Source organism: Pan troglodytes, chromosome 20, assembly GCF_028858775.2.
Source record: "Pan troglodytes isolate AG18354 chromosome 20, NHGRI_mPanTro3-v2.0_pri, whole genome shotgun sequence".
NCBI classification, from domain to species: domain Eukaryota; kingdom Metazoa; phylum Chordata; class Mammalia; order Primates; family Hominidae; genus Pan; species Pan troglodytes.
In genome coordinates, this window is record NC_072418.2 from 52,426,615 (window position 1) to 52,448,935 (window position 22,321).

General features: G+C 53.4%; 2 protein-coding genes and 4 non-coding genes across 29 annotated transcripts; all 6 read left to right on the forward strand.

The window, feature by feature from the left end:
• Nucleotides 1-426: 426 nt before the first annotated feature.
• On the forward strand, nucleotides 427-12,576 carry FLT3LG (fms related receptor tyrosine kinase 3 ligand). Of its 23 annotated transcripts, none has more exons than XR_010153925.1 (11): nucleotides 461-553; nucleotides 875-944; nucleotides 2,065-2,175; nucleotides 2,520-2,573; nucleotides 2,763-2,906; nucleotides 5,243-5,381; nucleotides 6,643-6,821; nucleotides 6,897-6,965; nucleotides 8,232-8,422; nucleotides 8,505-8,626; nucleotides 12,309-12,576. XR_010153925.1 is itself a non-coding variant. In XM_063802104.1 (9 exons), exons 5-8 carry the CDS (start codon nucleotides 2,811-2,813, stop codon nucleotides 6,942-6,944), a joined length of 462 nt encoding a protein of 153 aa, XP_063658174.1. In that variant the 5' UTR covers nucleotides 428-553; nucleotides 875-944; nucleotides 2,048-2,175; nucleotides 2,520-2,573; nucleotides 2,763-2,810; the 3' UTR covers nucleotides 6,945-6,965; nucleotides 12,360-12,576. The 23 variants fall into 23 exon arrangements, 14 of the variants coding, with proteins under 14 accessions (XP_016792033.1, XP_063658174.1, XP_016792032.1 ...); XR_010153926.1 differs by having other exon boundaries at nucleotides 12,360-12,576; XR_010153929.1 differs by having other exon boundaries at nucleotides 5,297-5,381.
• Nucleotides 12,577-13,839: 1,263 nt separating this feature from the next.
• Nucleotides 13,840-18,642, forward strand: RPL13A (ribosomal protein L13a). 2 transcript variants are annotated; one of them, XM_512821.9, is made up of 8 exons: nucleotides 13,840-13,988; nucleotides 16,194-16,266; nucleotides 16,577-16,642; nucleotides 16,820-16,921; nucleotides 17,124-17,209; nucleotides 17,385-17,444; nucleotides 17,760-17,882; nucleotides 18,064-18,642. In XM_512821.9, exons 1-8 carry the CDS (start codon nucleotides 13,974-13,976, stop codon nucleotides 18,148-18,150), a joined length of 612 nt encoding a protein of 203 aa, XP_512821.2. In that variant the 5' UTR covers nucleotides 13,840-13,973; the 3' UTR covers nucleotides 18,151-18,642. The 2 variants fall into 2 exon arrangements, with proteins under 2 accessions (XP_512821.2, XP_054528783.1); XM_054672808.2 differs by having other exon boundaries at nucleotides 13,919-13,988; nucleotides 16,194-16,256.
• LOC112206487 (small nucleolar RNA Z195/SNORD33/SNORD32 family) lies at nucleotides 16,309-16,392 on the forward strand. The gene has a single exon (XR_002940848.1). It is a non-coding gene; the product is annotated as a small nucleolar RNA Z195/SNORD33/SNORD32 family (small nucleolar RNA).
• Nucleotides 16,960-17,044, forward strand: LOC112206486 (small nucleolar RNA Z195/SNORD33/SNORD32 family). Its single transcript, XR_002940847.1, has one exon. It is a non-coding gene; the product is annotated as a small nucleolar RNA Z195/SNORD33/SNORD32 family (small nucleolar RNA).
• On the forward strand, nucleotides 17,249-17,319 carry LOC112206488 (small nucleolar RNA SNORD34). The gene has a single exon (XR_002940849.1). It is a non-coding gene; the product is annotated as a small nucleolar RNA SNORD34 (small nucleolar RNA).
• On the forward strand, nucleotides 17,520-17,605 carry LOC112206492 (small nucleolar RNA SNORD35). Its single transcript, XR_002940852.1, has one exon. It is a non-coding gene; the product is annotated as a small nucleolar RNA SNORD35 (small nucleolar RNA).
• Nucleotides 18,643-22,321: the final 3,679 nt, after the last annotated feature.

Sequence of the window (22,321 nt, forward strand, 5' to 3'; positions counted from 1 at the left end):
GAGACCCCATCTAAAAAAAAAAATGCTTCAGAGATTCAGAGATCCACAGATGTGGAAGAGAGCTTCTATTTTGTCTCATGTACCACCTCACCCCTCAGTTTGGAGTTGGAGAAGCCGAGGCTTAGAGAGGTCAAGGGGCTGGCCAAGCTCCCATAGTGATAAAGCTAGTGCTAGGGCGACACCTGCCAGGCCCAATGTGACAAGATGCATCCTGAGTCCTGTGTGCCAAGCCTTGGTGGGGCAAAGTTGGGGCCCGGAGGACGGTAAGACACAGCAACTCCGAGTTCCCAGAGACAGATCCGGGTTCCAGCCCCAGCTCACCATGCACTGGGCGTGCCACCCAGGGAGTCAGCCCCACTGCAGCCCCCGCTGCGGGGCGTCCGGGGAACGCGCCATCTGCGGCGTGAGCGGCCGCCTCTCACCACCAGGGGGCGCGCTCCGCCTGGGCCCAGATTCCACCCCTTGACTGTCTCCCCCCAAAAATTTCCTTTCACTTTCGGTCTCTGGCTGTCACCCGGCTTGGCCCCTTCCACACCCAACTGGGGCAAGCCTGGTGCGTGAGGAGACTTGGACTCTAGGTCCCCAAGGGGCGGAGCCAGGGTCCCCACTCCTGGGGCAGGGGGAGCAGAGGGTGGGGGGCTGGGTTCCCGGGTCCCTAACCTGGGGAGGGTTCTGGGGACCAGACGACGAGGTTCTTAGAAGTGGAGATGAAGAGTTTTCACCGTAACTGGGGCAGACGCAGGAAGCCTGGGGGAGGAAGGGGCGGAAACTCAGCCACATCAATGGGACGCGGGAGGGGCGGGGAGGCAAAGGGGCGGGCAGGGCAGGGGCTGGGGCATGAGGGTCCGAGACTTGTTCTTCTGTCCCTTCCAAGACCCGGCGACAGGAGGCATGAGGGGCCCCCGGCCGAAATGACAGTGCTGGCGCCAGCCTGGAGCCCAACAGTGCGTAAACCCCAGGGACAAGATCAGGGGAGAGGGGAGGCACAATGTCAGGATGGGGCAGAGATGAGGGGAGATGGACGGGAGAACAGATGGACAGATGACGAGAAAATAGGAGGGGAGATGGACAGATGTGAGGGGAGATGGATAGGAGAGGAGATGGACAGAGGAGGGGGAGATGGACAGAGGATGGGGAGATGGACAGAGGAGGGGGAGATAGAGGAGAGGGAGATAGAGAGGAGTGGGAGATGGACAGGAGGGGGGAGATGGACAGAGGAGGGGGAGATGGACAGAGGAGAGGGCAGATGAACAGAGGAGAGGGAGATAAAGAGGAGGGAGGTGGACAGGAGGAGGGAGATGGACAGAGGAGGGGGAGATGGACAGAGGAGGGGGAGATGGCAGGAGGGAAGATGGAGGAGGGGGTATGGACAGAGGAGAGGGGAGATGGACAGGAGGGGGAGATGGACAGAGGAGAGGGAGATGAAGAGGAGGGGGAGGTGGACAGGAGGGAAGATGGAGAGGAGGGGGTATGGACAGAGGAAAGGGGAGATGGACAGGAGGGGGAGATGGACAGAGGAGAGGGAGATGAAGAGGAGGGGGAGGTGGACAGGAGGAGGGAGACGGACAGAGGAGAGGAAGAGAGACAGAGGAGGGGGGAGATGGACAGAGGAGGGGGAGATGGACAGAAAAGGGGGGAGATGGACAGAGGAGAGGGAAGGTGGACAGAGCCAAGAACGAATGAAGAGGACGTGGACCAAGATCAAGAGAGAAGCAGGCAACAGTGGTGTAGAAGGCAGAGGGAGGGACAGAGCTGGAGGAACCTGGGCGAGGAAACCAGACATGAAGATGAGGTGGTTGGAGAGAGACCAGCAGAGTGGGGGAGATGGGGAGAGAGAGGGGTGGGGCAGAGGGGGATGCAAACTGGACAGCATTGGACCAGAGGCAGAGAGAAACCGGGAAAGACGGGCAGAGATGGGGCCATGTCTCCAGAAAGTGTGGAAGAGGCAGAAGGACACCCAGGGAAGGAGGAGCGGGGAAGACAGAACAGTACAGGTGGGAAGCCCGGAGGAGGGGGCTGTGTGTGGAACAGCGGAGGGCTCCCCCAGCACCCCCTCCCCTGCAGACCTATCTCCTCCTGCTGCTGCTGCTGAGCTCGGGACTCAGTGGGACCCAGGACTGCTCCTTCCAACACAGCCCCATCTCCTCCGACTTCGCTGTCAAAATCCGTGAGCTGGTGAGCGGCGCTGCCCCGGACCCCCTCATGTGATCCCCCTTCCCCCCACTTTTTTTTTTTAAGTAGAGATGGGGTCTCTCTCCCTGTGTTTCCCAGGGTGGTCTTGAACTCCTGGGCTCAAGCGATCCTCCCACCTTGGCCTCCCAAAGTGCTGGAATTACAGGCGTGAGCCACTGTGCTTAGGGGTGTCATCCCTTTTTAAGGGCAAGGTTCTGTGGCTTCTTTTGGGCTCCCCCTCTCTTGGTCTTGTCCCTCTCTCTCTGGATCTCTGCTGCCACCTCTGGGTCCCCACAGTTCTGTTTCTCGCTGTTTTCAGCCAGGCCTGATCCTGTTTTCTCCCGCAGTCTGACTACCTGCTTCAAGATTACCCGGTCACCGTGGCCTCCAACCTGCAGGACGTGAGTCATGTTGGGAGGGACCTGGGATGGAGGTGGGGACCACAGACTCAAGATGCTCCACCGAGGCGAGTGGATAACCAGGCCCTCCCCTCCCCAAACCCAGGAATCAGAGTCCTCAGCCCCTCCTCCCTCAGACCCAGCAGCCCCGTGCCCAGCTCCTCCCTCAGACCCGTGGGTTCTCCCCTCTAGGAGGAGCTCTGCGGGGCCCTCTGGCGGCTGGTCCTGGCACAGCGCTGGATGGAGCGGCTCAAGACTGTCGCTGGGTCCAAGATGCAAGGCTTGCTGGAGCGCGTGAACACGGAGATACACTTTGTCACCAAATGTGCCTTTCAGGTCAGCCCTCAACTTAGGGGACAAGTGAGGGGAGGGAGATGCCTTCCTACGAATTAGAAGTAAAGCTCCGCTAGGCCTTATTGGCGATTTGGACCATAGCCACCCAACGAAGGTAGAGCGAGAAGCGCCACCCTGCAGAGCCCTGTTCCTACAGAACAACACGTCCCCAGGCACTGGTGATGGGGAGCAGTCTGGTCCCATTCTGGGGCCCCGGTTTCCTAGGCCATGATGAAGGGTGCCACTGAGGGGTTCTTCCCCCCAAAAAAAACGGGGAGAAGGGGTCTCTAAACTGAGGAGGCCGGGCGTGGTGGCTCACTCCTGTAATCCTAGCACTTTGGGAGGCTGAGGTGGGCGGATCACTTGAGGTCAGGAGTTTGAGACCAGCCTGGCCAACATGATGAAATCCCGGCTGTACTAAAAATACAAAAATTAGCCGGGCATGGTGGCTCAGGAGGCTGAGGCACAGGAATCGCTTGAACCTGGGAGCCAGAGGCTGCAGTGAGCCGAGATCATGCCACTGCACTCCAGCCTGGGAGACAGAGTGAAACTGTCTCAAAAACAAAACAAACAAACAAAAACCTCTCTCTGAGGGCTGGGTGCAGTGGCTCACACCTGTAATCCCAGCACTTTCGGAGGCCAAGGTGGGAGGATTATTTGAGCCCAGGAGTTCAAGACCAGCCCGGGTAACACAGTGAAACCTCATCTCTGCACAAAAATAAAAATAAATTAGCCAGGCATGGTGGTGCCCACCTGTGGTCCCAGCTACTCAGAAGGCTGAGGTGGGAGGATCACTTGAGCCCTGGAGGTCGAGGCTGCGATGAGCTATGATTGGGCCACTGCACTCCAGCTTGAGCGACAGAGCAAGACCCTGTCTCAAAACATAGAATAGGCCGTGTGTGGTGGCTCACGACTGTAATCCCAGCACTTTGGGAGGCTGAGGCGGGTGGATTGCCTGAGCTCAGGAGTTCGAGACCAGCCTCGGCAACGTGATGAAAACCATCTCTACTAAAATACAAAAACAAAATTAGCCAGGCATGGTGGTGGGCACCTGTAGTCCCAGCTACTCGGGAGACTGAGGCAGGAGAATTGCTTGAACCCAGGAGGCAGAGGTTGCAGTGAGCCGAGATCACACCACTGCCCTCCAGCCTGGGCGACAGAGCAAGACTCCATCTCCAAAAAAATAAAAATAAAATAAAAGGCTGGGCACAGTGGCTCACGCCTGTAATCCCAGCACTTTGGGAGCCCGAGGCAGGCAGATCACGAGGTCAGGAGTTTGAGACCACCCTGGCCAATGTGGTGAAACCCCGTCTCTACTAAAAATACAAAAATTAGCTGGGCATGGTGGCGCGCGCCTGTAGTCCCAGCTACTCAGGAGGCTGAGGCAGAATTCCTTGAACCCGGGAGGTAGAAGTTGCAGTAAGCCGAGATCGTGCCACTGTACTCGAGCCAGGGTGACAGAGCGAGACTCTGTCCCCAAAAAATAAATAAATAATAAAATAACTTTGGGAGGCCGAGGCGGGCGGATCACCTGAGGTCAGGAGTTCGAGACCACCCTGGCCAACATAGAGAAACCCCGTTTCTACTAAAAAATATAAATAAATAAATAAATAAATAGGCTGGGCACGGTGGCTCACGCCTGTAATCCCAAACTTTGGGAGGCCGAGGCGGGCGGATCACGAGGTCAGGAGATCAAGACCATCCTGGCTAACACAATGAAACCCCGTCTCTACTAAAAATACAAAAAATTAGCCGGGCGTGGTGGCAGGCGCCTGTAGTCCCAACTACTTGGGAGGCTGAGGCAGGTGAATGGCGTGAAACCAGGAGGCGGAGCTTGCAGTGAGCCGAGATCGCGCCACTGCACTCCAGCCTGGGCGACAGAGCGAGACTCTGTCTTAAAAATAAATAAATAAATAAATATGGCCAAGCACGGTGGCTCATGCCTACAATCCCAGCACTTTGGGAGGCCAAGGTGGGCAGATCACCTGAGGTCAGGAGTTCGAGACCAGCCTGGCCAACATTGAGAAACCCCGTCTCTACTAAAAATACAAAAAATAGCTGGGCATGGTGGTGGGCACCTATAGTCCCAACCACTGAGGAGGTTGAGGCAGGAGAATCACTTGAACCTGGGAGGCAGAGGTTGCATTTCACCACTCCAGCCTGGGCAACAGAGTGAGACTCTATCTCCAAAAAAAATTAATTAATTAAATAAATAAACTCTGAGAGCCAGAGCTCACTGGGCCCTGTTGCTGGGCATCGCCAGCAGGGAAGGGCCTTTGGCCTGCGGAGGGGCGGTGGGGGGATGACGTGGTGGTGACGTCTCCCTCCCCTGCTCCCAGCCCCCCCCCAGCTGTCTTCGCTTCGTCCAGACCAACATCTCCCGCCTCCTGCAGGAGACCTCCGAGCAGCTGGTGGCGCTGAAGCCCTGGATCACTCGCCAGAACTTCTCCCGGTGCCTGGAGCTGCAGTGTCAGCCCGGTAAAGGCTTCCAGGCACCCCCACTCCTTCCCCTCCTGTCCTCACGGCCGCTCCTCCTCTCTGCACAGTGCATCCCAGACCCCATCTTTCTCATATTGGTTGTGACAAGGGCAAGCTTATTCCTCTTTCTGGAGCTCAGTTTACCAATTTTTTTTTTTTTTTTTTTTTTTTTGAGACGGAGTCTCGCGCTGTCGCCCAGGCTGGAGTGCAGTGGCGCGATCTTGGCTCACTGCAAGCTCCGCCTCTCGGGTTCATGCCATTCTCCTGCCTCAGCCTCCCGAGTAGCTGGGACCACAGGCGCCCGCCACCACACCCGGCTAATTTTTTGTATTTTTAGTAGAGACGGGGTTTTACCGAGTTAAACCAGGATGGTCTCGATCTCCTGACCTTGTGATCTGCCTGCCTTGGCCTCCCAAAGTGCTGGGATTACAGGCATGAGCCACAGTGCCCAGCCTACCTTTTTTTTTTTTTTTTTTTTTTTGAGACGGAGTCTTGCTCTGTCCCCCAGGCTGGAGTGCAGGGGTGCTATCTCGGCTCACTGCAAGCTCTGCCTCCTGGGTTCACGCCATTCTCTTGCCTCAGCCTCCCCAGCAGCTGGGACTACAGGTGCCTGCCACCTCACGTGGCTAATTTTTTTTTTTTGTATTTTTAGTAGAGACGGTGTTTCACTGTGTCAGCCAGGATGGTCTCGATCTCCTGACCTCGTGATCTGCCCGCCTCGGCCTCCCAAAGTGCTAGGATTACAGATGTGAGCCACCGCGCCCAGCCTATTGTTTTTTTTTTTCTAAGTCGGAGTCTTGCTCTGTCGCCCAGGCTGGAGTGCAGTGGCGCAATCTTGGCTCACTGCAACCTCCATCTCCAGGGTTCAAGCGAATCTTCTGCCTCAGCCTTCCGAGTACCTGGGATTACAGATGCGCATACCATGCCTGGCTAGTTTTCGTGTTTTTAGTAGAGATGGGTTTTCACCATGTTGGCCAGGCTGGTCTTGAACTCCTGACCTCAAGTGATCCACCCACCTTGGCGTCCCAAAGTGCTGGGATTACAGGCGTGAGCCACCGCGCTCAGCCTATTCACTCATTTAATTTGTGACAATCTGATGAGGTAGGTACAATGATTATCCTAGTTTTACAGATGAGCAAACTGAGGCACAGAGAGGCCAAGCAGCCCATCCAAGGTCACACAGCCAGTGGCAGCCAGGCCTCTCTTTCCTTCCTTACCCCAGCCGTTCTCCTTGGTCACCCAGCCTCCTCTTTCTCCCCAGACTCCTCAACCCTGCCACCCCCATGGAGTCCCCGGCCCCTGGAGGCCACAGCCCCGACAGCCCCACAGCCCCCTCTGCTCCTCCTACTGCTGCTGCCCGTGGGCCTCCTGCTGCTGGCCGCTGCCTGGTGCCTGCACTGGCAGAGGACGCGGCGGAGGACACCCCGCCCTGGGGAGCAGGTGAGCAGGCTGGGAAGAGGGGGTGAGGGGGCCGAGAGGGTGGCCCACTTGTGGCTGACACTTTGGGGCCCACAGGTGCCCCCCGTCCCCAGTCCCCAGGACCTGCTGCTTGTGGAGCACTGACCTGGCCAAGGCCTCATCCTGGTGAGTCCTTCCTGGGCTATGGGGCCTGGACTTTGTGTCTGCAGGTTGGGAGGGTCATTAGGAGGCCATGGAAGGGTGGTGAGCAGTGGAGGGGCAGGGGCAGCTCTAGGTGCAGAAAGACCCCTCTGGGGCCAGGCGCGGTGGCTCACGCCTGTAATCCCAGCACTTTGGGAGGCCGAGGCGGGTGGATCACTTGAGGTCAGGAGTTCAAGACCAGCCTGGCCAACATGGCAAACCCCACTAAAATACAAACCCTACTAAAAATACAAAAATTAGCTGGGCATAGTGGTGTGCGCCTGTAATCCCAGCTACTCAGGAGGCTGAGGAAGGAGAATTGCTTGAACCCAGGAGGCGGAGGTTGCAGTGAGCCGAGATTGCGCCACTGGACTCCAGCCTGAGTGACAGAGCTAGACTCCGTATCAATAAAAAAGAAAGAAAAGAAAAGGAAAGACCCCTCTGGGGCCACGGAGACAGACTGGAGACCAAGCCGGAGGCTGTGGGAAGGCTCAGGGTGAGGACCATGAGTGAGCCAGGGCTGGGACCATGGGATGGAGTGGAGTGGATGGGCAGAGAGTCAGGGGTCAGAGATCAGGAGGGACCGGCCTGGGGCCTGACAGGCTTGAGTTGGCACAGATAGCCCTGGTCCAGTGACAGGGTGGACAGGGGGGAACCTGGGGGAGGAGTCAGATTAGGGAAAGACATGGAGCTCACTGGGGACCTGAAGGAGCAAGGGGCCCTGGGGAGATCTGTGAATGTGGGAGTTTGCAAGCCTCCTGGGACAGGAAGGAAATGGCACTCCAGAAAGAGGGAACTGCCTTTGGAAGCCCTTTGGTATGAGAAAGCTCAGGGTGTTCCAGTAACTTGGGCCAGCGTGGGGCAGCAAGGAGCCATGGGAGGTGTGAGAGGGAGGAAAGGAGCTGGGAACAGGTGTGGAGGGTGCAGGCAGGTAGGCAGGTGGGCCAGGAGGGAAGAAGGAGGGGAGGCCCCAGCGGGTCCCCTAACATTTCAAATCTAACATTTTGTAGTAATTGCTCGCACATATAGTGCCTTGGTAATGCAGGCCTCATGTGGGGCTTGCTTGCTTTATTTTTTTTTTTTTTTGAGATGGACTCTCACTCTGTCACCCAGGCTGGAGTGCAGTGGCGGGATCTTGGCTCACTGCAACCTCCACCTCCCAGGTTCAAGCAATTCTCCTGCCTCAGCCTCCCAAGTAGCTGGGATTACAGGCGCCCGCCACCATGCCTGGCTAATTTTTTGTATTTTTAGTTGAGATGGGGTTTTGCCATGTTGGCCAGGCTGGTCTCAAACTCCTGATCTCAGCTGATCCGCCCGCCTCAGCCTCCCAAAGTGCTGGGATGACAGGTGTGAGCCACTGTTCCTGGCCCATGCTGGGCTTTCCACAAATGAACTCACTTCCTTGAGAAGTTCGTGCCATTATGATCCCAAGGCATAGAGAGGTAAATAATTTGCCAAAAGTCACACAGCTCAAGGGTGACAACCAAGATTTGACTTCAGGTTGTCTTTTTTTTTTTTTTTGAGATGGAGTCTTGCTCTGTCGCCCAGGCTGTAGTGCAGTGGCATGATCTCGGCTCACTGCAGCCCCCGCCTCCCAGGTTCAAGCGATTCTCCTGCCTCAGCCTCTGGAGTAGCTGGGATTACAGGTACCCACCACCACACTCGGCTAATTTTTGTATTTGTAGTAGAGACGGGGTTTCACCATGTTGGCCAGGCTGGTCTCGAACTCCTGACCTTAGCTGATCCGCCCGCCTCAGCCTCCCAAAGTGCTGGGATTACAGGCATAAGCCACCACGCCCGGCCTCGAGGTTGTCTTGATCCAGCATCTGTGCCCTTCACTCTGCTGCCTCAGTTTCCTGATCTGTACAAAAGGCTCTAATAATAGTCCTTCCACCATAGGGTTGTTACGGGGTGAAGTGAAGTGACACAGGCAAGGCTCTTAGAGCAACGCAGTGGAAACGGCATGTGAGCCACCTGTGCGATTTTCACTTTCCTAGTAGCCACATTTTTTTTTTTTTTTTCCTGAGATGGAGTCTCACTCTGTCGCCAGGTTGGAGTGCAGTGGCATGATCTCAGCTCACTGCAACCTCCACCTCCTGGGTTCAAGCGATTCTCCTGCTTCAGTCTACCGAGTAGCTGGGATTACAGGCACGCGCCATCACGCCCAGCTAATTTTTTGTGTTTTTAGTAGAGACAAGATTTCACCATGTTGGTCAGGCTGGTCTCGAACTCCTGACCTCATGATCCACCCGCCTCAGCCTCCCAAAGTGCTGGGATTACAGGCGTGAGCCACCACGCCCGGGGTCACAGTTTTTAAAAAAGGAAAAAGAAGCAGGTAACTTTATTTTATGCAGTATATCCAAAATGTTGTTATTTCAACATGTAATCAGTATTTCTCAATGATTAATGAGACATTAATCAGTTGGAATCATTCATCATTTTGGAATATTTTACATTCTTTTGTCATACTAAGCCTTCAGCATCCACTGTATAGTTTATTTATTTATTTATTTTTCCTTTTGAGATGGATTCTCGCTCTGTCACCCAGGCTGGAGTGCAGTGGCGCGATCTCAGCTCACTGCAACCTCGGACTCCCTGGTTCAGGCGATTCTCCTGCCTCAGCCTCCCGAGTACCTGGGATTACGCCACCACACCCAGCTAATTTTTGTACTTTTAGTAGAGACCGGGTTTCACCATGTTGGCCAGGATGATCTCCATCCCCTGACCTCGTGATCCGCCTGCCTCAGCCTCCCAAAGTGCTGGATTACAAGTGTGAGCCACCGCGCCCAGCCCAGACAATAAATTTTTATCAGAAATGCTTCATCTATATTTAAATTTCATGAAATTTACAGTTGCCAAAAGCAGATTCACATAGTCAAGTTGTTCAAAACATACATTAAACCAGCCTGGGCCACATGGTGAAACCCCATCTCTACAAAAAATTTTAAAAAGTAGCTGGGTGTGGTGGCACATGCCTGTAGTCCCAGCTACTTAGGAGGCAAAGTAGGAGGATTGCTTGAGCCCAGGAGGTTGAGGCTGCAGTGAGCCATGATTGTGCCACTGCACTCCAGCCTGGGTGAGAGAGCAAGACCCTGTCTCAAAAACAAAAAAAACACACAGAAGAGTTTAGAATCTCAGTTGCTATCTCTGGGAATCATCATGATTGCTAAGACCGGTATCTATCCAACAACAACAACAAAAATAATTAGTGCACTTCAGCCTGGGCAATAGAGGGAGACTCTGTCTCAAAAAAAAAAAAAAAAAAAAAAAAGATCAAGGACCAGTATCTAAATTGCTCTGTCGCCCAGGGTGGAGTGCAGTGGCACGATCTCGGCTCACTGCAACCTCCGCCTCCCGGGTTCAAGTGATTCTCCTGCCTCAGCCTCCCCAGTAGCTTGGACTACAGGCACGTGCCACCACACCCAGCTAATTTTTGTATTTTTAGTAGAGGTAGGGTTTCACTATGTTTGCCAGGATTGTCTCGATCTCTTGACCTCGTGATCTGCCCGCCTCAGCCTCCCAAAGTGCTGGGATTATGGGCGTGAGCCACCACGCCCAGCCTTTTGTTTTAAGAAAAGGTAATACATTGAGCAGTTTTCCTCCCAACCTAGTCTCTGTCCAATCTGTTTCCTGTCTTAAATTTATTTTTTATTATAATTTTTTTTTTTTTTTTTTTTGTGAGACAGACTTTTGCTCTTGTTACCCAGGCTGGAGTGCAGTGGTGCTATCTTGACTCACGGCAACCTCCACCTCCCAGGTTCAAGCGATTCTCCTGCCTCAGCCTCTGGAGTAGCTGGGATTACAAGCGCCTGCCACCACGCCCAACTAATTTAGTGTATTTTTAGTAGAGACGGGGTTTCTTTTGTTGTTGTTGTTGTTTTTGAGATGGAGTCTCACTCTGTTGCCCAGGCTGGAGTGCAATGGCACGATCTCGGCTCACTGCAACCTCTGCCTCCCGCGTTCAAGCCATTCTTCCTGCCTCAGCCTCCTGAGTAGCTGGGATTACAGGCACACACCACCACGCCTGGCTAATTTTTGTATTTTTAGTAGAGATGGGGTTTCACCATATTGGCCAGGCTGATCTCGAACTCCTGACCTCGTGATCTGCCCGCCTTGACCTCCCAAAGTGATGGGATTACAGCCATGAGCCGCCCTGCCCAACCAATACCTGATATTAATTTTATTGTATCTCACCCAGCATGGTGGCTCACACCTGTAACTCCTTGGCAGATCGCTTGAGCCTAAGAGTTCAAGACCAGCTTGGGCAACATGGTGAAACCCCGTCTCTACTAAAAATATAAAAATTAGCTGGGCATGGTGGCATGCACCGGTAATCCCAGCTAACTCAGGAGGCTGAGGCAGGAAGAATGGCTTGAACCCGGGAGGCAGAGGCTGCAGTGAGCTGAGATCATGCCACTGCATTCCAGCCTGAGACAGAGCAAGACTGTCTCAAAAGAAGTTTAAGTCCAGCCTCAAACTCCTGGACTCAAGTGATCCTCCTGCCTCAGCCTCCTGAGTAGTGCACCGGCCCCATCTCAAGTGTTCAGTATTCACATGTGGCTTGTTACTCCCGTATTAAAGAGCAAAAATAGAGAACGTTTCTTTTTCTTTTTTTTCTTTTTCTTTTTTTTTTTGAGATGGGAGTTTCGCTCTTGTCGCCCAGGCTGGAGTGCAATGGCATGATCTTGGCTCACCGCAACCTCTGCCTCCCGGGTTCAAGCGATTCTCCTGCCTCAGCCTCCCAAGTAGCTGGGATTACAGACGTGCACCACCATGCCTAGCAAATTTTTTGTTTTTGTTTTTTTCTTTTGAGACAGACTTTTGCTTTTATTGCCAAGGCTGGAGTGCAATGGTGCAATCTCGACTCACTGCAACCTCCGCCTCCCGGGTTCAAGCAATTCTCCTGCCTCAGCTAATTTTGTAGTTTTAGTAGAAACGGTTTCTCCATGTTAGCTAGGCTGGTCTCAAACTCCCAACCTCAGGTGATCCGCCCGCCTCGACCTCCTAAAGTGCTGGAATTACAGGCGTGAGCCACTGTGCCTGGCCCTAATTTTGTATTTTTAGTAGAGATGGGGTTTCTCCCTGTTGGTCAGGCTGGTCTCAAACTCCCAACCTAAGGTGATTCACCAGCCTCAGCCTCCCAAACTGCTGGGATTATAGGCATGAGCCACCGCGCCCGGGGAAATATAGGGAACATTTCTATCATGGCCACGTTCTCTTGGACTGCAATGCCCTAGTACATAGTAAGCGCTTGCTGGGAATGGAGTTGTTTTGGGCATGAGTCTGTGGCCCGCCCCAAGCTAAGCTACTTTCCCTCTCCTTTCTCAGCGGATCCTTAAACAACCCAGTGAGACAGACATCTATCATCCCATTTTACAGGGGAGGATACTGAGGCACACAGAGGGGAGTCACCAGCCAGAGGATGCATAGCCTGGACACAGAGGAAGTTGGCTAGAGGCCGGTCCCTTCCTTGGGCCCCTCTCATTCCCTCCCCAGGATGGAGGCAACGCCAGAATCCAGCACCGGCCCCACTTACCCAACTCTGTACAAAGCCCTTGTCCCCATGAAATTGTATATAAATCATCCTTTTCTACCAGCTCTGGCCAGGTCTGTCTATGGATGGGTGTGAATGGGGTAGTTTTGATTTCAGAATCTTGGTTTTTGAATTGCAATGCAATGTTTCATTCAATACTTGTTTTCTGAGGTCCCCTGGAGCCCCGGGCCGGCACTGGGCAATGTCAGAGCCTGGATTTGAGTCAGAACCAGCCCAGTCGCCCCAGGTCTCCTTGGCTATGGACGAGAAGACAAGGGACTCAGCGAGCCTGGGTGCAGGATGCCATAGGCTCCTATGGAGATAGCACAGAGGCAGTGTGAGAGCCCGCGGGGGGCAACTCACCCAGGCAGGGAGAGCAGAGAGGCTTTCCAGAGCCAAATGGCATTGCGATGGTGACAAGCCAGATTTGGAGGGGGTGGGGAGGGCATCCTGGGCAAGGGACCCAGCTGAAGCAAAGGCCGACAGTCCAGAAAGTGAGAAGTTCCTCTGAGGAACGCTCAGTGGATTGGTGCAGCCAAGCAACTAGAAGCCATTCCTTGATCCACTCTTAGAGCCCCTGGGGAAGACCACCTCCATCTGTTTTACAGATGGATAAACTGAGGCCCAGATAAGGCCAAGGGTTTGTCCAGGTCACAGTGAAGTCGACCAGACACAGGAATCCAAATCTCTAAGCCTAGAATGGGCAAGGCGCCGGGGCTCACGCCGGTAATCCCAGCACTTTGGGAGGCCGAAACGGGAGGATCGCTTGAGCCCAGGAGTTTGAGATCAGCCTGGCCAACATGTCAAGACTCCCCCCGTTCCCGGGCCACAACAAAATATATATATGCCAGGCATGGTGGCGCGCCCCTGTAGTCCAAGTTACTCGAGAGGCTGAGGCAGGAGGATCCCTTGAGCCCGGGAAGTGGAGGCTGCGGTGAGCCACGATCGCCCCACAGCACTCTGGTGTGGACAACACAGCGAGACCCTGTCTCACAAAATAAAGTAAGCCCGGACTGAGTGCGGAAAGGCGGGCCTGGCGGGTCTGGTCTCCCCATGCGGGCCACCAGAGGCCCTGCAGCCTTCAGTCGCTTGAAGGGGTAATGGCGCTTCCACTCACAAACATGGCGGACAGAGCGTGTGAACGAGATGAACAGCCCCTCAAAAATATGGCCGCCTAGGCTGGACGGCCGTGCCCCAGCAGCACCGCCTCCGCGCCCCACGTGATCTCTCGCCGGGCACAGCGCTGACCGCGGAGGTCCAACCGGAAGAATGTCCGGATTGGACATTCGGAAGAGGGCCCGCCTTCCCTGGGGAATCTCTGCGCACGCTCAGAACGCTTCGACCAATGAAAACACAGGAAGCGGGCTGCGCAACCGCGTTGCGTCACTTCTGCCGCCCCTGTTTCAAGGGATAAGAAACCCTGCGACAATACCTCCTCCTTTTCCAAGAGGCTGCCGAAGATGGCGGAGGTGCAGGTATGTGCTCCGCGCGGGCCGGGGCGGCAAGGGGCCGGGTGGGATCCAGGCCGGAATGGGGTCGCATCCTCTCTGTCCTCCTGCATGTTTTGCGGAGCTTAACATCCATAATGAAGCAAAATGGAAGTCTTTTGGGATAAGGGGAATCTGTAGGAAATGCCGCGGCTCTCTTTAGGCCTAGGGTTGGCTACAATGTGGCATTTCCTTCTCGAGGCGAGGGTGATAGAGCTTCCAGCACAGGACAGGTATTTTACAACTAGATTTTGCTTACCTGGAACTCGGGTAGTGGGTGGGGGCCCTGGGGTAGAGTCTTGGCCGAATTGGACCGTTGTGTGTCCTCAGCGATGAGGAACACGCGGAAGTGTGGCTGGGCGGTCTCGGGGCAATGAGAAACTGAGTTTTGGCCAAAATGGAAGGTATTTTTATCCCGCTCAGTGCGCGGGCTACTTTGATTTCACGTGGAGGTGTTAATCGGGGTCCCTTGCAGCTCCGGTTCTTTTAATTCTCAATGCCTTTCTGCGGGGGGTCGAGAGCTGTTGGCTGCGGGGCACTCGGGAATGAACTCGTTTTCCGTCGTTTTGGGGATTGGCGATTGTCCTGAGGCTTGTTACTGGAAGTCGAGAGGTGTGATGAATGGTTCCACAAGGATGGGACATCTTTTGGGCCTGACACCTGGGGGCCCTTTCCCTGGCTCCTGGTGTAGCTACTTAAGTATAAAGGAGGGGTTGGCCCTGGAAAGGTTTCTTTGTGAGTAGTCTGTTGGGGCGGGTGACATTTCAGAGCCAGGCCGATCTAGGCAAGTTGTGTTCACCAAGCATGTGTCTTTGTGCCTAGCACAGTTTGCAATGTTTTGCGTAGTTCAGTTAACCATATTCCTGAGGCAGATATTGGTATCCTTATTTTACAGAGGAGGAAATTAAATTGGAATTGGTGATTTTGGGCCAAGGTCACGACTTCAGGAAGTCTGTCTGGATTTTAGAGTCTTTGTACCAACGCTTACAAAGCATGTGTAACAACCAGTGTGTGCTTCATGCTTTTGCATTAAAACAATGAGGATTTCTACTTTTAGTGTTTTTTCTGAGACAGAGTCTCGCTGTGACACCCAGGCTGGAGTGCAATGGTGCGATCTTGGCTCATTGCAACCTCTGCTTCCCAGGTTCAAGTGATTCTCCTGCCTCAGCTTCCCGAGTAGCTGGGACTGCAGGTGCCTGCCACGACGCTTGGCTAATTTTTGTGTTTTTAGTAGAGACAGGGTTTCACCATATTGGCCAGGATGGTCTCGAACTCCTGACCTCAACTGATCTGCCCGCCTAGGCATCTCAAAGTGCTGGGATTACAGGCGTGAGCCCCTGCACCCGGCCAGGATTTCTACTCTGGAGGAAGCTGAGGTTCGGTGCCTGAGCAGTTTAGCGGGGAAAGCAGAGTGCTCTATAGCAGAGCTAGCATGGGCTTTTGACTACTCTGCCTAATCTCATCCCACCTGAAATTCGGTTTTCTTCCAAATTAAATTTGTGGTAGAAACATCCTATACATTAGAAGAGAATTAGATTGTGTTAACATCCTACAATTGATTGGCCACAGTGGCTCAAGTCTGTAATCCGAGCATTTTGGAAGGCTGAGGCACACGGTTCACTTGAGGCGAGGAGTACAAGAGCAGCCTAGGCAACATGGCAAAACCCTGACTCAACAAAAAAAAAAGTACAAAAATTAGCTGCGTGTGGTGGTGCGCGCCTGTAGTCCCAGCTACTCATGAGGCTGAGGTGGGAGGATAGCTTGATCCTGGGAGGTCACAGGATCACAGGACAGCCTGTGCAACAGCGAGACCCTGTCTCAAAACCAAATCCTACAGTTTATTAGTTACAAGGTCTTGTAACTGGGTAGTCAGTGGGCAGAGCCTTGCTGGTCTTCCTTCAAATCCAATTGCTTTGCAAAATACAATCTGAGCATAAAATACTCATAGAAGAACTCAGATATGAGGGGAGTTTGGGCCTCTTAAACTGCACACTCACTGATCCTGAGGCAGCCTTGCTTTCTCAGTCCCTGTTCCTCATCTGTAGAACGGGGCTCCGTGCATAGTTCCCAGCTCTGATGGCTGGGTGCAAGGCACGCTGTTGGCACAGTAGGACAAAAGAAGGGAATGCTTGCTTGTGAGGACAATCAAAGGCTGTCCTTGTCTCTGAGTCCTTCTGCCCTTGTCTCCCACAGGTCCTGGTGCTTGATGGTCGAGGCCATCTCCTGGGCCGCCTGGCGGCCATCGTGGCTAAACAGGTACTGCTGGGTAAGTCGCTGCTCGCGGCCCCTCTGTCATGGGCCCCCGCTGGAGGTCAGTGATGAGCAACATTCACCATCTTTCGTTTGAGTCTCACGGCCATGAGATCAACCCCATGCACCGCTCTGAGACCTGCCAGCCACTCTTCCCCAGGGTTGGGGACTCCAGGCTCAAGAAGTAATTATGTATTAGGCTAGTTTTTCATTTTAACATGAACTTAGCTCTGGCGAGTACTGCGCTGTGTCTGGAGGGTTGACTGCATAGGCAATGGTGGGACCCTCAGGCGGCTCGGCCCTGCTAAGCCTTTCCCTCCCTCTAGGCCGGAAGGTGGTGGTCGTACGCTGTGAAGGCATCAACATTTCTGGCAATTTCTACAGAAACAAGTGTAAGTTAGGACCTGGGAGGAACACTGGAGAGGGTCTCCCTGTGGGGTGTTGAGGCTCTGAAAGCAATTGCAGCCGTGTTGGGAGAGGCTACTTGGGGTTTCTGAGAAGGCCCTTGGAAGTGGGGTTTTGAGGGTGCTGGTAGACTGGGCAGGCCTCACACTCTCCCCTCTCCCTAGTGAAGTACCTGGCTTTCCTCCGCAAGCGGATGAACACCAACCCTTCCCGAGGCCCCTACCACTTCCGGGCCCCCAGCCGCATCTTCTGGCGGACCGTGCGAGGTGAGCAGAGCGTGGGGACTGCAGGTGGTGACGGGCAGGCGGCCGGTGATGAGAACTTCTCCCACTCACATTCGAGTTTCCCGACCATGAGATGACTCCACATGCACTACCATCTGAGGCCACCCCATGGGCCCACCTCAGTGGGGAGGGTGGGCGTCCTTATGAGGCCCTCTGACTGGGCCTGCTATCTGTCACCCAACAGGTATGCTGCCCCACAAAACCAAGCGAGGCCAGGCCGCTCTGGACCGTCTCAAGGTGTTTGACGGCATCCCACCGCCCTACGACAAGGTGAGCTGTGCCAAACCCCACAGGCAGCGGCCTTACCTGTGGCGTCTGTGATGTTCCGCAACTACCTACATTGTTTGATCCTCATGAAAGCAGCACTGGCTGAGACGCCAGTCCAGCCGACCTCCTTCCCTGTCTGTCCCTCCCGGGCTCTTAAGCCCCTCTCTTTCTCTAACAGAAAAAGCGGATGGTGGTTCCTGCTGCCCTCAAGGTCGTGCGTCTGAAGCCTACAAGAAAGGTGAGTCCCAGCTTATGCTGCACCATCTACTTGGGAGATTTCAGGCCTGCTGAGGGACCTGGGGACCCGGAGCCTGGCAGATGATGTCCTTATCTCACGATGGTCTGCGGATGTCCCTGCGGGAATGGCGACAATGCCAATGGCTTAGCTGATGCCAGGAGGCTTGGGTGGGTGCTTTTCTAACAGGCCTTCAGAGAACAGTTGCATTATGATATGCCCAGCTGTCAGTCACCTCCCAGCTCTCACCAGCTCCGGCTCTTCAGGGTGTGGGGGCTTAGATATCCTTACAACTTCATTTGTTCACCGCCCCCGCAGTTTGCCTATCTGGGGCGCCTGGCTCACGAGGTTGGCTGGAAGTACCAGGCAGTGACAGCCACCCTGGAGGAGAAGAGGAAAGAGAAAGCCAAGATCCACTACCGGAAGAAGAAACAGCTCATGGTGAGGCCAGGGGCTGGTGCTGAGGGGGGCATCTCACTCCTGGACAGGCCTGGCAGGTGCCTTGCCCACAGAGTACTCTTAACTGGCAAAGGGCCAGCCGGGGTTGGGGTGGGATGCAGTCCGTGTAATGAGGGCAATGCAACCCCTCCTGACCACCACCACCTGCACTTATTCTTGGCAGAGGCTACGGAAACAGGCCGAGAAGAACGTGGAGAAGAAAATTGACAAATACACAGAGGTCCTCAAGACCCACGGACTCCTGGTCTGAGCCCAATAAAGACTGTTAATTCCTCATGCGTTGCCTGCCCTTCCTCCATTGTCGCCCTGGAATGTACGGGACCCAGGGGCAGCAGCAGTCCAGGTGCCACAGGCAGCCTGGGACATAGGAAGCTGGGAGCAAGGAAAGGGTCTTAGTCACTGCCTCCTGAAGTTGCTTGAAAGCACTTGGAGAATTGTGCAGGTGTCATTTATCTATGACCAATAGGAAGAGCAACCAGTTACTATGAGTGAAAGGGAGCCAGAAGACTGATTGGAGGGCCCTATCTTGTGAGTGGGGCATCTGTTGGACTTTCCACCTGGTCATATACTCTGCAGCTGTTAGAATGTGCAAGCACTTGGGGACAGCATGAGCTTGCTGTTGTACACAGGGTATTTCTAGAAGCAGAAATAGACTGGGAAGATGCACAACCAAGGGGTTACAGGCATCACCCGTGCTCCTCACCTGTATTTTGTAATCAGAAATAAATTGCTTTTAAAGAAATCTGGCGTCTTTGCACTGTGTCTGCTGTGGAGGCAGGCCCCTGGCAAATGGGGGGTGAGGAGCTTGAAGAGGGTAGAATGGGCTGTGCTAATATACAGAATATATGTAACTTGCTGTAAATTGAATGATCCTTTATAGACACCGTTTACAAACCAAATACATAAAATGTGGCCAGCAGTGCCTGGTGCTTCCTAGTTAATGTAAAGCTGTCTCATTCTAATTCAGCTGCAAAGTATGGACCCATGCCCTGCTGCCAGGCTGCTGTAGTCCCGGCAGTCTGTAGAGACTAGCATTTTGCAAATGATAAGCACTAGAATAACAGATAACGCTAGGCTTTATGCACTAAGAGAACCCATTAGATCTGCCAGTCTGAATCCCAGAAAGGGCACTGATACAGAGCATTTAGTACTAGGTAGCAATTTCATAAAATGTCCCTGGTCAAAGCTTGCTGGGGCAGGCCCCGTTCCCATTTTACTGATGTCTAGCAGTCATGTTCGGTAATACGTCATACCCAGGTCTCCACGCTAAACAGCCTGAACACTAAAAGTAAACATGCTGTGAAGTAAAGGAAGCTAGATTCATGCTGTCCTTGCGGTTGGATGCCAAGATTCAGGAGTAACTGTTTGGTACTTGTATACTTACATGTACAACCTTACCCCAGAGAAAGATGAGTGGACAGTGATGTGCATTGTGTTGATGGCAGATTATAACTTGCCACACCATTCCATCAGGGGCTTATTAACCTTTCCAGAAAAGTCTGAAGAGACCACAGTGGCTTGTGTTTTCCCTGAGAATCAGTGAACATGGGTGGTGCCTACCCCTGCCAGAGTCCCCATATGGATTCTCATCCACCAGAGAAGCCGACTCCAGAAATAACCAGACTTAGAGCATAATCTTCAATTTCACCAATTCCATGTGAAACGGCACAATTATCCTCCAAAAGCATGATCCATTAGCAAATGGCAATGTGGGCTTTATAAAAATTTTTAAGACTGAGAAGACACCAGCAGGAAAGACGAGCCACAGACTAGGAGAAAACATTTACAAGTCATCTCTTTTTGAAGGTCTTGTATCCTGCTATAAAGAACTCTTGGCCAAGTGCAGTGGCTCACACCTGTAATCCCAGCATTTTGGGAGGCCAAGGCGGGTGGATCAGCTGAGGTCAGGAGTTAGAGACTAGACTGGCCAACATAGTGAAACCCCACCTCTACTAAAAATACAAAAATTAGCTGGACGTGGCGCAGGGTGCCTGTAATCCCAGCTAGTCGGGAGGCTGAGGTAGGAGAATCACTTGAACCCGGGAGGCAGAGGTTGCAGTGAGCCGAGATTGCACCACTGCACTCCAGCCTGGGCGACAGAGCAAGACTCCGTCTCAAAAAAAACAAAAACAAAAAACAAACAAAAAAAACTCTTACAGGATGTGGTGGCTCACACCTGTAACCCCAACCATTTGAAGTGAGAGGACTGGCTTGAGTCCAGGAGTTGGAGTCCAGACAGGGCAACATAGGGAGACTCTGAGTTAACAAGAATTTTTTTTTTTTTTTTTTTTTTTTTTTTTTTTTGAGACAGAGTCTGGCTCTGTCGCCCAGGCTGGAGTGCAGTGGCGCGATCTCGGCTCACTGCAAGCTCCGCCCCCCAGTTCACGCCATTCTCCTGCCTCAGCCTCCCGAGTAGCTGGGACTACAGGTGCCCGCCACCGTGCCTGGCTAATTTTTTGTATTTTTAGAGATGGGGTTTCACCGTGTTAGCCAGGACGGTCTCGCTCTCCTGACCTCGTGATCCACCCGCCTCCACCTCCCAAAGTGCTGGGATTACAGGCGTGAGCCATCGCGCCCGGCCAATTTTTTTTTTCTTTATTAAGATGTTCTATAGCTGCACTAACTGATACACACTACACAAGCCACTAACCCCACTTGTGGCTCCTGAGCACTTAAATATGAATAGAGTGAGGCTGGGGGCAGTCTCACCTGTTCCCAGAACTTTGGGAGGCCGAGGCTGGAGAATCACTTGAGCCCAGGAGTTCGAGACCAGTCTGGGTAATATAGCGAGACCTTGTCCCTACTAAAAATAAAATAAATTAGCTGGGCATGGTGACACATGCCTGTAGTCCCAGCTACTTGCAAGGCTGAGGTGGGAGGACTACCTGAGGCTGGGGAGGTCGAGGCTGCAGTGAGCTATGATTGAGCCACTGTACTCTAGCCTGGGCGACAGAGAGACACCCTAGGGAGTCTCTAAAAATAAATAAAATACCGGCCGGGCGTGGTGGCTCACGCTTGTAATCCCAGCACTTTGGGAGGCCGAGGTGGGCGGATCACGAGGTCAGGAGATCGAGACCAGGGTGAAACCCCGTCTCTACTAAAAATACAAAAAATTAGCCGGGCGTGGTGGCAGGCGCCTGTAGTCCCAGCTACTCGGAGAGGCTGAGGCAGAAGAATGGCGTGAACCCGGGAGGCGGAGCTTGTAGTGAGCCGAGATCGCACCACTGCCCTCCAGCCTGGGTGACAGAGCGAGACTCCGTCTCCAAAAAAAAAAAAAAAAACAAAAAACCGTAATATTCAGCTATAGACTTGTGCTGTTCAACACAGTAGCCTTTAGCCACATGTGGCTATTTAGATATAACACAAAGTTAAACATTTATGTCCTCAGTCATAAAAGCCACATTTCGAGTGCCAGTGACTACCGTGTCCACCAGCGCAGATATAGAAAATTTCCATCACATAAAGTTCTACTAGACGATCCTGTTATCTACAGAAAAACGGCAGAAGGATCGCTCCACGCCAACCCCTGGCACCAATTAAATCATCGTCTGCGGATGAAATGAGGAGAGAGTAGCTTTCTTTTTCTTTTTTTCTTTTTTTTTTTTTTTTTTTTGAGACGGTCTCGCTCCGTCGCCCAGGCTGGAGTGCAGTGGCGCAATGATAGCTCACTGCAGCCACGACCTCCCCAGCTCAAGCGATCCTCCTCCCTCGACCTCCCAAAGTGTTAGGATTACAGGCGAGGCGCACTGCACTCGGCGAGAGTAACTTTCTTTCTTTCTTTCTTTTTTTTTTTTTTTTTTTGAGACGGTTTTGCTGTTGTTGCCCAGCCTGGAGTGCAATGGCGCGATCTCGGCTCACTGCAACCTCCGCCTCCCAGGTTCAAGAGATTCTCCTGCCTCAGCCTCCTGAGTAGCTGGGATTACAGGCATGCGCCACCATGCCCGACTAATTTTGTATTTTTAGTAGAGACGGGGTTTCTCCATGTTGGTCAGGCTGGTCTCGAACTCCTGTCCTCAGGTGATCCGCCCACCTCGGCCTCCCAAAGTGCTGGGATTACAGGCGTGAGCCACCGAGCCCGTTTTTTGTTTGTTTGTTTGTTTTGTTTGATACGGAGTCTTGCTCTGTCGCCCAGGCTGTCTGTCGGCCAGGCTGGAGTGCCATGGCGCGATCTCAGCTCACTGCAACCTTCGCCTCCCAGGTTCAAGCGATTCTCCTGCCTCAGCCTTCCAAGTAGCTGGGATTACAGGGGCCCGCCACCACGCCCGGCTAATTTTTCTATTTTTAGTAGAGACGGGGTTTCACCATGTTGGCCAGGCTGGTGCTGAACCCCTGACCTCAGGTGATCCGCCTGCCTTAGCCTCCCAAAGTGTTGGGATTACAGGCGTGAGCCACCGCGCTAGGCCGAGAGTAACTTTCACTGC